Genomic DNA, 15,941 nt, shown 5'->3' on the forward strand with positions numbered 1-15,941 from the left:
TACATGTATTTAATTTTGCAATATTTATGAAACCTTAGATCATTAGATAATGGCATTTGGACCCCCCCCCCCCATTCGATTCCAAACACGCCCATGAATTCGGATGTAAACATTCAAACCCCTGTGATTGGTCGAAAGTTCCCTTGGATATTGATGACGTCATTGAATGTAATTTGGAAGGTCAAAGGTGAACACAACACAAAAAGGCGTCGGCAAGGCAGGTTTCTGCCGGTCGAACGTTGCACAATTTGCACAATACGACCCATTTCCAGCCGGTGAAAAACCATGGAAATTGGAAATGGTGGATCATTGGATTCTCAAGAAAAACTTGAGAAAGATGACAAGGAAACGAAGAGTTCGAGCGAGTCGTTTGGAGAGGGTGTTGTAAGCGGGACTGATGTCGACGCTGGTGTGTTGTTGAGCGTACGACGCGGGTCGGTGACTGCAGCGGAGAGGCCCCGACCGATGACCGGTGCGCGGGGCGGGAGTAGTCATGTTGGCTCACATTCCTTCCATTTCGTTGGGTGAGGTTTTATATTTCCATGTGATTTGTCACAATTTGGAAAATTTTCCTTATCTTGCCACCACCTTTTCACTCATTTTTACAAAAAAGGAACGGCTCATTTGACTGAGTGAATTCAATTAATTCAATTGACATTTAAATTGTAATATTTTGCATGTCGACAAGACGACAATGCCAACTTTTAAGCAAAATTTTAAGCATACAATTGAAAACCATATCAATGAGTATAATAATGAAAGATGGATGCCACATTCATAGAAAAAATTTGAATAAACACTTTCACAGTTTATGTGCCATCTTGTTCAACTTCAATTCAAGGGACAGATCTCGGGGCGTATTTCATAACTCAGGAGTCTGCTTACTGTTCAAAATAAGCAAAGAATCGGCATTGGCAGAAGCAGGGAACTCTACATATCACGTGTTATCATACTCCTAATAGGCTAGCGGTGCTTACACAGCTAGCGCAGAAGAGCCGCGCTTTTGCCCTGCAAATATGACATTTCAGACAAATTTTTCAAGGGATGTTTTCTACTATTATCATCATCATTAGACATTGCAAGTTTTTTGTAAATCTGTAATCTTAGACGCCTTTTTTTCTTACCAATTCGGTAATGTTCCTTTAATGTAAAACAATGCGCAGGTCTAAGAAGCAGGACGCTTCTTTTGCTGATGTTGGGTTTGTGAGACCACACCACAGCCGTGCAGATGTGAATATCTCCAAGCAGGGAGTGAACGAAGGGGATGAGGTTGCAATTGGTAAGACAGAAATTATCATCTAATCAATTACTTGAAATGCAGCGACAAAGAAATCAGAACTAGAATGTCTTTAAAGTTTCATTTTCTTCAGAGTTACTGATTTGTGAATGATGCACAAAGGCATGATATTCTTCTTACTTTAGTCTGATTTCAGACTGTTTTTTGGGCCAATGGATAAATCTGAAAAATTGTAAATTTGAAAGTGTTTTTACATGTAGGTCAGCCTGTGTACTTGATAGAGTATTCCTATTTTTTACCGAGGACCAAGTATCATACGTCTGAATGCACATCAAGTGCTCTGCTACTGCCCTCAAATAGATAAATATTATATCATTATAGCAAAACATTATAAAACTTATTATCTGAATATTGTTTTGATTTGCGTATAAATTTTCCAAGAGGGGAACTTGTCGACAGTTGAATCCAGCAAGTCTGATACTGAACTCCTGATGCAGGAAACAGACGCTGAAGTTCCTAATGTCAGGCTAGATCAACTCTCTAGTGAGATGGCTAAAATAGTCACACTGGCTTCAGGTACGGACTACTACAACATTTTAGCGCAGTACTTCATGGTTTATATCGCTTGTGCGTTTAGTTTAGTTTTTTTTTTTTTCAGTTAGTTTTTTTCAGTTTTTTAAACCAGTGTAATAAGTTCCTTGTTAAAGACACTGGACACTATTGGTAATTGTCAAAGATCAGTCTTCTCACTTGGTGTATCTCAACATATATGCATAAAATAAAAATCCTGTGAGGTTTAGCTCAATCGGTCCTCAAAGTTGCGAGATAATAATAAAAGAAAAAAACACCCTTGTCACGCGAAGTTGTGTGCTTTCAGATGCTTGATTTTGAGACCTCAAATTCTAAATCTGAGGTCTCGAAATCAAATTTGTGGAAAATTATTTCTTTCTTGAAAACTACATTACTTCAGAGGGAGCCGTTTCTCACAATGTTTTTACTATCAACCTCTCCCCATTACTCATTACCAAGAAAAGTTTTATGCTAATAACTATTTTGAGTAATTACTGATAGTGTCCACTGCCTTTAAGCGCTGTAGGTTTATATTTTAGATGTAAGGCGCTGTATAAGTTATACTTATTTTTAATAACTTTTATTATTATAATAAATTCTATACACATACATCACTTCTTGAAAATGAAAAAAAAAAATCAGCAGAGCACTAGTGTACAAATAGTATTGAGATATTGCAATAGGCCACTTTGTCAAAATTCTACGCTTCCAGATAGGTCAGTTTGTGAAAATGCAAATGTCACACACACCTGCTGACCTTATGGGCTGTGGCGCTTTGTATATAATTGGTATAGTGGCATATCACTTCGGGGAAATACAAAACGGCAAATCTAGTGATATGTTGTTCATTTTTGTAGCCAGCGAAGTTGTTCGTCAGTCAAACTCTTGCGACCAAGTCTCGGCGTCTCATCTCAACAAATGCAACTCATCCTCTCAACAGGCACACTGGGCTGACTCAGGTCATAATGTTGATCTGAGAGGTCAGAGGTCAAATGGAGGAATCAAGGGGAAAAAGAGCAGTCGACCCGTAGAGGGCAAAAGGTAAAGATTAGAAAAATAAAAAAAAAATTAAAATAATTGTGTTTATTATCATTGCAACCCTTGAAACAATGGCACTGGTTTCAAAGAACCAAATGATATTCCACAATCACACTTTATTATCCAAAAATTAACTTTTAATATTAGCTGCTATTCCCCTTGGACAATAACTTAATTTTAAGTTGAAACTAAGTTTCTTTTTATTGCTTTGGCTAGTATTATTTCAGATTTGGTGTTAATCGCTATGTAGTGCCCATTTTAGGTGACTGTACCCCCCCGCCCACAGTCAGACCCCCACGCTATTTTTACATATTAAGTTGACTCCCAATGTTACAGACCATTGGCAGACAATAGCCATGTTTGACGCTCATAAGACCTTGCATACATAGGGCTGGAGGGGTAGATAGTCGGTCTTGAATCGGTTCTGCTTCACAAATAAAGTCTCTTTACTGTCATTCTCACACACAGGTCTAGCAACACCATGCTCGGACGCATTAAAAACCTGAACTGTCTGAGCAGCTCCGATGATGGCCGCAGCAGAGAGGACTTGACTGCCTCCTCGGAAGACGTCTCAAAGACTCCTCGATCCATCTCCAAGATTCCAAAGAAGAGGAAGACCAAGAAGAAGAAGAAACAGGGCGAAGGAGAGGAGAGCGAGAAGGGTAACTCTGATGAGAAGAGCAGCAGCGGGACTGAGGTTGGGAGAGCGACGGCTGAGGAGGAGGTTGTTGGGACTGAGAAGAAACCGAAGGAGGCGGAGCAAGACGTTGTGCTTGGAAAATCAAATGAAGGTAAGAGAAATAACACAATCTTTTTTTTAACTAGTTGAAAGCCAAGTTCATACTTCCTGCGAATGCGAATGCAAAGCGAATTTTGGTGTGAAGCAATAATTGTGGTGCATTAATTTGTGAGCGCTGTTTTTCCAATTGAGTCTGCCTGGAAAAGCACAACAGTAGGCATGAGAATTTAAAAGTAATGGCCAAAAAGCATTCACAATCCAGGTTTGCCAGGACAGACAAAAGTGCCTGAACTGTCACCAAGAGGTGTGTCAGTCTAGCCTATATTCTTAAGATCTTTAAAAAGTATTTGTACCTTCATAAAAAGTCGTGTTTTGAAAGCCGTTTTGTTTCGCTATTACAGACGTGTCTCTGCCATCTCCGCCAGATGTGTTGAAGGAGATTAAGACAGGTGCCTCTCCTGTAACTCATCAACAACCAACTCAAGATGATAGCAGCAGTCAGGGAACTAGACCCTCGGAACCAATTCTAGACGATTCCAAGAAAAATGTGGAATTGTCTGGATCCAGTATTGAGCTCCTAAAAGAGTACGAAGATCACGTCGATGATGGGGAAACTGTGCTTCCTGCCGTCCTCACCGGCGACCAGTTGCCCTCCGGAAATATAAAACCTACGCACTCTGTGGAGTTTGACACGCCACCTAAGAAGAAGATGCGTGCTGACGCCGCAAGAGATCCTGGCGTTGTTGACCATTTGAGCACCCCTCCGATGCTGCTGCACCTTGTGGAAGAGGTTCTGAGGTCCAAATCAGACATACCCTTGAAGGCTGTGCGGGAGAGATGCAGAATACTCAGCCAGCAGAGCGGCGCTTTGCCTGGAATCTCCATCGATGAGACACTCCGCCTGGCAGTCTTGGGATCACTCTCCTTCGCAGCTGAGAGGGTCCCTGGACACCAGGAGATCAGAAGAAGAGCTGCCAGTGCTCCAGGACCCCTCGAGCATTTATCCCAAGCTTTCAATGCCAGCGAGATATCAGTGGACCCGAAGATAGAATCCGGCATTTCCAGTTTTGACAGCGCTCTAAATGAGTACACGGGATTACTCAAAAGTAAAACAGACTCGGGATCCAGTAGTGGGATAACTTTCCGGCAAAATGGCGACCAGACGACGAAGAGTTCATCATCTGACAGCAGCCAGGATGAATTCGTCCGACGAATGCAGAGAGCTCGACATTCTTCAAAGTATCAGGCTTCCCCTTCCCCTACCCCGCAGCAAGTCCACTTCTTAGACAACACCAAGAAGGGAGTGACTACCACAGGGTACCAAGACACTAAGGGAGACAGCATTGGTAGCATGATGGCCGCTTCCTCTGGCTACGGTAGCAGCCTCCAGGCCAAACTTACCAGACTGGAGACGGATCTCAGCAACGATAAAGATTTAGGAAAGCCGTACAAGGTGGATGAACCACTAGAAGAAGATTCTATGGTGAGTCAGCAATTCATTTATTTCATTTATTCAATATTTTTGGTTGTGAATTAGGCAAGGACTCTCAGAAAAGTGACCTCATCACTGTACTAGCCCCACAAAAAAACATGGAGAGTGACAAAGAAGGAAGTTTCAATTGTATATATGGGAAGAAACCCCAGAGAATTGTTCTAGGGAAAACCAAGGTCGTCAGGTCGTAGGGACTCGAACCCAATCCAAATAGTGCCCCCGGGGATTTGACCGGGGTCCTAGAGGTGGAAGGCGAGGGGACACCACCTATGCCAACCTGACACCTTCTGTCAATGAGCTACTTCTTGAAAAATCAAAATTGAAATTTGAAAATTGAAATCCTTGGCGTGTTGCAAGTGAAGGGGACTCAAGTTCTGGGGTTTTATTTCAGAGTGTGGGTTTCGTAGCCGGTCATGGTTGATTGTCCTGAGCAAGACACTTAACCTTTTAAAATACAAAATGGCGGACTATATGATGTAAAATAAAATCACACAATTTTTAAAGGATTTTTGTTTTAATCCTTATCTTCTACTTTTAAAACATCTTTCTACAACCATACTCATTTTACTACAATCCTTTTTAAAGCCCAAAGTGCCCAATTCAAAGGCAATGTGACGTCCCTTTAAACTTTCAGCGGCATTCAACAAAGTGGTATTGTGATACTTTAAAACTCAATATAAGTATAAAACAAAATGTTTAAATGGTTTATTGGTTTCCCAACTTCAGAGGAGGAAGGAATTGGCTTTCATCTTAAAGATGCTTCAGAAGGACAGTGGAGGTCATCACCAGGGTTCAGATGTCACGATGGATGCCAGCCCTCTAGAGGCTGCTATTAGTTATTTATACTGGAGCAGACACGATGCGCAGGATCTACTAAAGAAACCTCAACAGCATCAGAAGGTAAGGGTTTTTAAAAAAAATTTTTTAGTAGTCCAGGGAAGTTGTTATTTCCATCTGGGTCCAATTTCTTAGAGCTGCTTATCCACCGAGGAGCATAATTTCATACCTTAATAAGCCTTGAACTTCATACTTGCAGGGGCTCTGCAGTTTTCTTGGGGGCACATCTATGAAGAAAATGTATTTTTGTACCACATATCACATACATGTAGGGCACCACGGCAGCTGCTGTAGGTGCCATGTGTTAAATTGAAGTCTGCTACACTACATTTGTGGATCAATTCCGCTGAATTTGTTATTAATCTACAATGAAACGTGTCCCCCAAAAAGCACACCTGTTTTTGTACATGTGTTCTATTAAACTAATAATTAAATGGAGAACCAACTATGTAAGTTCACTGCTAAAACTACTCTAAAATTATGGGTGTTCATTCCATAATGGGTGTTCATTTTTTAATTGAAAAATTTTGTAAAAGTAACATTATGATTTCCAATTGACTGTCCCATTATTTTGCTTGGTTTAGGTTGTGATTGAAGACAAGCTAGAGGCCCAGAATCTACAGTTGGATCTACCTCCACATAGGTATAATTAGACTGAAAGATGCATAGACAAAAGTTGTTCAAATAAGCCACTAAGGGTCATAATGCCCAGAAAGTAGTAGTTTTCCTTTGAAAATATCATTGTCACATTTAAACCCTGACTTATCAAAGGAAAGACAACATATCAGCACCAGTATTTTTTCCTTGTGTAAAAGTATGAGTGTTCGTTCACTATGAACCACACATTTTGGTGTAATATGCAAAACATATCGATTAAGTATCGCAATAATGCGATGTATTTCCTAGCTGAGACATCTTGCCCCCCATAGGTTTGGAGTAAAACCAGAAGAATAGGTCATTAGAACACTTTCACAACTTTCACTGGGAGTTTGAAGACTGATGATGTCAAATTTATCGAATATCGCGATATATTGTCGGCGATAGGCCCTATATGGTGAATAAAATAAATCGATATCGCCCAAGCTTATATACTCACAATAGAGATTTATATGGTGTCACCGCAAACCTTTTTATACTGAAGCCATCAAGTAAATTTTACCTGCTTTTATTTTGATCTTGAAAGTTAATTAGAGGTCCTTTCAATAAAAGCGTTAGCAAAGCAACCAGTTCTGATGTGCTTATTTTGTTGGCTTATGTTTCAGCAGGGGAAATGATAACTTGGAGCACTTGAAGATTGAGCTCCAGCAAAGAGTCAAGCAAATAGATGATGCCATCGCTAAACATGAAGGTATTAGTCTCATACTGTTGCATTTCAGCATTTTAATAAGGGTATCATTGTGTGGTGAAGAGGTTTCCAACGAGGCGTGGTTCTTTGATAACTTTACCTCAGTTGCGAGTAAGATGACTAGCCTTCCACTTTATTCTTATTAAATATTAATAAATACCTTGGACGGTTTCAAGTCTCTGATTGGTCAAAACCCGGTCACGTGTGGGAGTGTTAACGGTGGTATAAAGACCGGCAAATAGCGAAATAAGATTGGAAAATAGCGAATAAGTGGCCACTAAATCAGCATACATTGTGTAAACCTTGCGCGTTGCACTGTATCGCACGCTTATTTATATCCCTGTTAGTTTCATTGCAACTTCGCGCACTTACGCGTACGCCCGCTGAAAATGTATCAATTTTGAGGGCGCGCGTGTAACATGTGCGCGCGTATAAAATGACGCCGAGCTCATGCGCGCGTGTTAATGCACAAGGAACAGCTATCGTCCAATCATTTGCCTCCTTTGACCCCAGTGAAGGCGCTGAACAGATCATTTTTTGAAAGAGTCACTGGTCTCAAAGATCAGTAATGTGATTAACGCACGAAAGAGATGGGAACCATCAAAAGCTCAAATATGGCCCCTGATGAACATGTCTGGAAGTACCGCCGAGAGAAAAGTCACACAATTTGGACAGTTTAAGCCGTTTAATTCGCTAAAAAAGGTATTTATTAATGGGAATAACAGTGTCCGTTAACAGCGCCAGCCACCAACCCGGTCATTACCACGCAGTAAAGACCGGGTACGAACACTGTTAGTCCCTAATTATTATATCTTACGAGTGTATTCTTATGATTGCAGCAATGGCCAATGCAGTTACACATCAACAGCAACTTGAAAGCCCTGGACCCATCTTAGCTGATCTCATAACATCGAGCCCTGACAGCAAATCCTCCTCATCCTCTTGTGAAGACAGCCGACCCCCGAGCAGCTTCCAATGTAACCGCTCCGTGGCCTACATGTCCCCAGGGGGCGCTCTTGGGGGTGGGATCCCCAGCGTGGATGAGTGTGAATCTGCTAGGAGACTCAGGAGGGAGTCGGTGGAGAAGATGATGGACCTATCGAAGGAGAAAGAGCAAATGTCGGCACAGTTGAAGGTAGGGAAGATCATTGATCAATACTTTGGGGGTTTTAAAGACACTGGACATGTTTGGTATTTGTCAAAGACCAGTATTCTCACCTTGAGTGCGTTTTGGCGACCCCAACCAAAAACTGTTTCTGACGTCATAACCAAAACGTTAACCGAGCTCACAACTCGGGTATTGTTCAGTCTGAACAGCAGAACCAACGACCAACAACCAAAACAGTTTTTGGCTGGGGTCGCCAAAACGCACTCTTGGAGTATCCCAATATATGCATAGAAAAACAAACCTGTGAAATTTGAACTTGATTGGTCATCAAATTTGCAAGAGAATAATGGAAGAAAACGGGCCCTGTTGCAATCACTTTGTGTGCTTTCGGATGCATACTTAAAAGTTTCATCAGAAGAGGCATTACCTCTTTCTCAAAGACTACTTTACTTCAGAGGGAGCCGTTTCTCACAATGTTTCATACTATCAACAGCTATCCATTGCTTGTTACCAAGTAAGTTTTTCGTGCCAACAATTGTTTTGAGTAATTACCAATAGTGTCAAGCGCTATTAAGTACTTCTTTAATAAAAAAACATTTATTTATCCAGACACTTTTTATTCCTGATATATTTTATAATGACTTTGCAGGAGCAACGTCTTGCTGCTGTTCAGCTAGAAGCGCATCTTCTGTCTCAACTGACCACCCTCACCAAGGAATATCAAGGTCTTATGACCCACGATCAAGAACAGCAAAAGATTGTTAGGGAGTACAAACAAAAGCTGGACAAGAAGCAAAAAGGTTTGTACTATGATTTGAAGATGCGTTCAGCAAATAAACTGTGCAAGTGTTGCGTGTATGCATACATGGCGACATGCATAAAGGGCACAACTTTGTTTCCTTCAAGTTTTAAAAGCACTGGCATGGCCTCTGGTAAACAAAATCTACACAGAGCCATGGTAGTACAGGGGTTTTAGATTGAATGTGGAAAGGGTGTCTTAGTAATTTATTTAAAGCAGTGCCAAGCTTGGCATTGCTCCCTTGACTACTCACTGATTTTTTGTCATTGTGCTCTCATCATGCCATATTTTAGCTGTATATGTGCCATGAAATAAGCCTAGTCATATCGTGACATCTTGGTGCTTTAAGTTTTTGCTGTCACTGTATGATCATCTTGCAATCTTTGTGCTGTCACCTTACAATCATCGTGCCTTGTATGTGCCGTCATCGTACGATCATCGTGCTTTCTGTTTCATAATCGTTGATCATCTACTATCTATGTGTTGTAATTGTGTCCTCTTTGTGCCGTCATCAGAGATTCTTCCTGCCAACTTTTTGCTGTCATTGTATGATCATATGGTTCTTTGTGCCATCACCGTATAATCATAGACCATCTTTGTGCCATCATCAGATGATCAGCTTGCAATCTTTGTGCCCTCTTTGTGCTGTCTCTGAATGATCTTTATGCCATCTGTGTGCCATCATCGTATGGTGTACTTGCCATTTATGTGCTGTCATTGCAGGATCATCTGTCAATCGTTGTGCTGTCATCGTTCGAATCATGCCATGTTTGTGCCGTCATCATACCTTCTTTGTGCCGTCATCGTTCGATCATCATGCCCTCTTTGTGCCATCATTGTATGATCCTCATGCCATCTTTATGCTGTCATCGTACAATCATCTGGCAATCTTTGTGCTGTCATCGTTTAATTACCGAGCCATGGTGTCGACATTGTGCCGACATTGTGCCATCTTTGTGCCATCAACCACAATCTTCTCGCCATCTTTGTGCCGTCATTGTATGAGCACTTACAACCTTTGTGCTGTCATGTCATACTCATTGTTCGAATCATGCCATCTTTGTGCCGTCATCGTGCCGTTTTTGTGCCGTCATCATACGATCCATGTGCCATCTTTGTGCTGTCATTGTACGATCACTGAGCCTTCTTTGTGCCAACATTGTCCATTCATTGTGTTCTCTATGCCTCAACATTGGACAATCATTATTGTGTATTTTTTGAGCCACTCCTTCACATACCCTATTTATTTTAAAGGCAGTGGACACTATTGGTAATTACTCAACATATTTATCATCATAAAACCTTTCTTGAGTAATGGGGAGAGATAGTGTCCACTGTCTTTAAGTTTAAACTGTTCATTATTCCTCTCATTAGATTTAGACCACATCGAAGCCCAGCTGGCCGATCGAGGACTTGATACAAAGCAGGTCCAGCAAGAACTAGACACCATCTCCTTCACATTCAAAGAGAAGATCCACCAGCTTCAGACCCAACTCGCTGGAGCAGAGAGACAGAACTTGGACCTGCAGGAGAGCCTCGGATATGCCGGGACGATGCTGGAGACCATGAAGGAAGAATCCAAGATGAAAGACAGAGAGATAGTGAAGCTTCGCGAGGAATTTATGACAGAGCTTAAAGATGAGAGAAGGTACCTTGGGCCGATTTCACAAAGCAATCAAATTCATTGCAAAAATAATTCCTATGTTGTCATAGTGATTTTGTATTGTATCACACTTTGACGTGGCAACTATGATTGGTTTGCAGTTCAGATCAACCTTTAGCTCTTTGTGAAATTAGCCCTTGACTCATTTATAAAATGATCTGAGTCAATTTCACAAAGCTGATAGCAAAGTATTTTTGCTAAGCAAAAATGAGCATGGAACCAATCACAAGCAATATACATTAAGGGGTATTTTGACTGTTTACCTGTTCTGATAGCAAGACTTGTCTGTGCTTAGCAATTCTGAGTGCCTTGAAATTTGAATTTTCGTTTGACACCCTACATAAAATATGACGTCTCAATCTCAAACACATTTTTCATAGTTTGACATTTGGCAACGGCAGCCAAAAAAAGACCCACAGCCAACCAAATAAGAAGCATTCTATTCAATTCAATATGATGTTTATTCCATACTCTTTTTTGAAAAAAACTCTATTTGAAAATATATCAGTACAAAAAAGCTCATATTTTAATACGCGAAATTAATATACTAATAGAAGAAACAAGAAAAGAAGTGAGAGCATGAGGCTGTTAGAAGAGTACGCCATGGCTTATAAAAAAGAACCTTTCCTTCTGTACGGGATAGCCACACCAGGCGTTTGTACAGTAGCTGACAGATGCAGATGCAGATAGATGAACCATTATACAGACAAACAAACGAACAGCGAATTACGAAACAAGGACAAGACAGACAAGAGGAACAACGACGGAACGTTACATTCCTTCTTTTTCACCCTTCCTTCCAACCTCCTCTCGACAGTTACCGCTCTCAGCTTGATTCCAAGCTCATCTCTCAATCCAACGATATCCACCACATGGCCATCTCCCTGAACGACCTACAAGAAGAGAACCACACCCAAGCAGATGAGATGCGCCATCTCCACCAGGCACTGGAGGCGTCGCATCAGAGCCAAGCTGAACTACAACAGCAACTCCAGCAATCTGCTCAGAGATTGGAGACTGAAAACCTCAAATGGAGACAACAAAGACAGCAACTGAAGGAACACTTAAATGAGGTACAAGCCAATAGTAGGGTGTCAGGGCAGAGTGGTCAAGAGCATCGAGTTCAAGTTCAGGGCCAAATTTTATAGCGCTGCGTAGCGGCCGGTTTTTTCTATGTCATAGCGCTGCTAGCCGTAAGCAAACGAAAAGGCATGCGCACGAAAAATAAATGACGTCACAATGCAAATCCATGTTTACCATGCAATATGGCCGCCCAATTTTTCTGCTAACCTGTGAAATACGTTAAGGCTTAAACAAATTTTCTGCTACAGTAAGCACGCAAATTTGCTTACCGTTAAGCAGCGTTATGAAATTGGGCCCTGGTGATTAAGTCATCGGAGTGTGGGTTTGAATCCCAGTTGTGTTGTGGCCAAGTGGTTAAGAGCATTGAAATCAATTTCTGTCAGCAATTGATGTATTCAACTGTTTACAGAGTGCCGAGTGTAAAGTTCGATTTAAGACAACAATGCAATGGCTGAGATGTTTAGAGCTGAAGTTCAAGTTCTGGTGGTTAAGACATCATAATGTGGGTTTGAATCCCGGTTGTGACACTTGTATCCTTGAACAAGATACTTTACAATAATCGCTTCTCCTCACCCAGGGGTTTAAATGGGTACCTGCGAGGGTAGAGGTTGATATTGTGTATGAAAAAGCCTTCTGAGCGCATGGTAGCTCAGGCTGTACACTCCCCAGGGAGCTGAGAAATATTAAAGGAATATTGGCCCAATGACCGTTTGAACTAACGTAAAGCGCATTGATTCAGTTATCAAAAATGTGCTATATCAGATACATGTGCATGAGCAATGATCATTGCATTGACACCTTACACATTTTTATGATTGATTGTTGTTTCTTGGCACATATACTGTAAGCATCGTTTTAACATTCTCCTTTCTACATTATTAGACCAAGGCCTGTCTGGAGAAATCCCAGCTTCATCTGAAGACCTTGTCTCACACCAACCAATCCCTGTCCTCCACCACCAAACAGCTTCAGACCAGCTACAAGGACCTGAGTTCCCAACTGGAGAAGGAGAAACTTGCCAAAGAGATGACCTGCCAAGACCTGGAGAGACTCAGAAAAGAACTGGAGTCTGAGAGAAAGACTAGGGTAAGTGAATTGGAAACTTTGCATGGTGGAAGTATAAGTAAGATTCATCTACTTCAGTTTGATAAAGACACTGGACACTTGATAATTGTCAAAAACCGGTCTTCTCACTTGGTGTATCTCAACATACTGTATGCATAAAATAACAAACCTGTGAAAATTTGAACTCAATTGGTCGATGAAGTTGCAAGAGAATAATGAAAGAAAAAACACCCTTGTCACATGAAGTTGTGTGCTTTCAGATGCTTGATTTCCAGACCTCAAAATCTAATTCTAAGGTCTCAAAATCAAATTCATGGAAAAATATTTCTTTCCCAAAAAGAGGGAGCCGTTTCTCACAATGTTTTATACTATCAACAGCTCCCCATTACTTGTTACCAAGTAAAGTTTTTATGATAACATTATATTTTATTTTGAGTAATTACTAATAGTGTCCACTGCTGGATATGTTTGGTAATCCTATTAAAAATTAGTGCCAATACAAATTTACTTGGTTAAAAGTAGGCCCTGATATAAAGGTAGATTTTGTTTGTATTTTTCTGATGTTTCTCACTTTTTGAATTTCCAGTCTGATCAAGTGAATGCCCAGCTGTCCCAGTGGCAAGGAAGTCTACAAAAGAGTACCAAGAAGCTGTCTGCTGCCCTCAATAACAAAATGTAAGTTTGCCTTCCGAACGAGCAAGAGTTATTTTATTGCAATTTATACAAGCTGCTTGTGGCTGCTACTTCAAATATTTAAATACCTGCAAGATTCACACATTCTAGAAATGAATACTGAGAAAGTTTTCGCACATCAATTGAAACTTGAAGCATAGTGACCTAGAAAACGTTCCTTTTTACAGACAGCAGCAACAGAGCGAGTTACAGCATATAAGAGATATCAATACTGAACTGGTTGCTGGTCTTCAAGATGAACACAGGTAAGTGCTTTGGTCATTACCATGGAAATTAGTGATAACGGTGTGAATACTACTTGAATTAAACCACACTATACACAATTGCACACCCAAGATATGGCGTTGTGGCCGAACGATAAGACCACCAGCGAACTCTAGTTGGTGCGCTTCTGATCAGCAGAGTGTGGGTTACAATCCTGGTTGTGACACTTGTGTCCCTGAGAAAGACACTTAACTTTAATTGCTTCTCTCCACCCAGGGGTAATGGGTACCTGTGGGGGCAGAGATGGTTCTTGTGATTGATAAAGCCGAGTAGCGCATAGTTGTTGCACAGGCTGTATACTCCACAGATGGTTTAGAGAATGAATTAAGGCCCAGTGACTACGAGTAATAATGTTTGAACAATACCACAATTTGCTTTTTCTAACAGAAAAATATCTATTATTTATCATAATGTTAGTTTCACCAAGCCAACGACAAGTGGCCAACAAAGCGGGGCTCAGCATGTTCAGTTTCCAGAGTTTAACTCATCATCCCAGAATCCATTGCATCAAAAACGTCATCAGTTCCAACGCCAACCACCGTGTTACTCTCAGCAGAGCGACTGGACATACCTGAACACCGAGGGCATTGTACCCGATACTAGACAAGAGTGCGGCTCCTACCAGCAACACAGAAGGTGTTAAAAATGATCTGGAACCTCAGAGGATTTCTTAATGTGCTTAGCCACAATCATGGGTACATATTTTGTTACAAAACCAAAAGACACCAAAAGGCACAATTTTTTTGTTTAGAGATACTGAACGAACTCCATAAAAATATTGTGATATTGTGATGCCCGTGAATTTGTTCACTGAACTTGGGCATTACCAAAATTAAATACTGAGTAAATCTCTGCAGATAATGTATTTGACAAATGCGAGCATTATTTATTCATCATTGTCACAGCAATTTTTCATTGATAAAAAGCAGTGAGATACATGTAACTGCTACATCAGGTTTTAAAATTGTTTTTCAGAAAATAGATACAAAAAAAACCCAATATGTACCCATAATTGTGGCTGTGCATCAATGTAATTTTTCCGAAAAAGTTACAACATTTTGACTGAATATACACCCGGAGGGATCACATTGATTTAGCAACATTTCATGTATTTTATCATTTCACTTAGAATCCCCAAACAAATTCGTCAGATTAAATGATTGTTTGGACTGTTGGTTTATTGCAGTAATCGTTGTCATCAATCAAGTGAACTTTTTAAATTGTGAGTTTAATCCAAGTCAATGTTTTGTTCTTTATACTTTTATGCGCATGTGTTATCACAAAGTATGGCCTATTTTTTTTTTTTTTTCACAGATAAGGAAGGACCACAGAACAAAGAAAACAATTTGAAATGATAATTATAATAATGATAATTACACAGCATTTGTTAAGTGCACTTTATCTCTGTGACATTCAAATGCCGAAACCTTTTTATTAATAAAACTTTGCGAAGATAAAAGCCTCGCACCTACAGGGATTGAAATTATAATACTATTCTCTTTAACAACTTGTGTACCATTCATATTATCGTAACATGTGGATAGTACATGAGCAGTGTGAGCTCCGATCACTTATTTAACCACTAAAAAAAGGACATATGATGGAAACTTAAACAAAAGGTATGAATTATCAAATCTAATTAATCAACCCAGGTTGCCCTCTTTGATAATGAGTTATTTGGAATCCATTCAAACATCAGTTAAATTTCTGAAATAAACCTGATCATGGATGACAATAACCATTTGGAGATTATTGTCTTTTGATGAAATAATAAAATAATAAGAACATGAAAAGAGAAGTGACTAAATTCTTGTTCATTATTTACAGTGAATTTGTGATGTGTTGGACGGACGTTGTAACACATCAAATAAATTGTGTTTCCTAAACTCTTTCGTTTTACTTGGCACGTTTGAAAAACGGTGAATTTTTAATTGTTTTTTTGAGATCTATCTTTGCCATCCTAAACAAGTTAATAAAGTTTCCACAATTTGCTTGTTTAGAAAACATC

The 15,941-nt window shown here is 40.2% G+C and overlaps 1 protein-coding gene across 2 annotated transcripts; it reads left to right on the forward strand.

Moving 5' to 3' along the window:
* Window positions 1-173: 173 nt before the first annotated feature.
* LOC139940402 (uncharacterized) lies at window positions 174-15,741 on the forward strand. 2 transcript variants are annotated; one of them, XM_071936632.1, is made up of 17 exons: window positions 174-524; window positions 1,164-1,279; window positions 1,679-1,813; window positions 2,665-2,848; window positions 3,314-3,636; window positions 3,986-5,067; window positions 5,803-5,976; window positions 6,498-6,556; window positions 7,179-7,261; window positions 8,098-8,393; window positions 9,016-9,166; window positions 10,540-10,813; window positions 11,646-11,901; window positions 12,794-12,997; window positions 13,563-13,651; window positions 13,837-13,914; window positions 14,351-15,741. In XM_071936632.1, exons 1-17 carry the CDS (start codon window positions 286-288, stop codon window positions 14,574-14,576), a joined length of 3,969 nt encoding a protein of 1,322 aa, XP_071792733.1. In that variant the 5' UTR covers window positions 174-285; the 3' UTR covers window positions 14,577-15,741. The 2 variants fall into 2 exon arrangements, with proteins under 2 accessions (XP_071792733.1, XP_071792732.1); XM_071936631.1 differs by having other exon boundaries at window positions 7,176-7,261; window positions 14,351-15,740.
* The last annotated feature ends 200 nt before the right edge of the window (window positions 15,742-15,941 follow it).

The sequence above is a fragment of the Asterias amurensis genome, chromosome 8 (assembly GCF_032118995.1).
Source record: "Asterias amurensis chromosome 8, ASM3211899v1".
Lineage (NCBI taxonomy): Eukaryota > Metazoa > Echinodermata > Asteroidea > Forcipulatida > Asteriidae > Asterias > Asterias amurensis.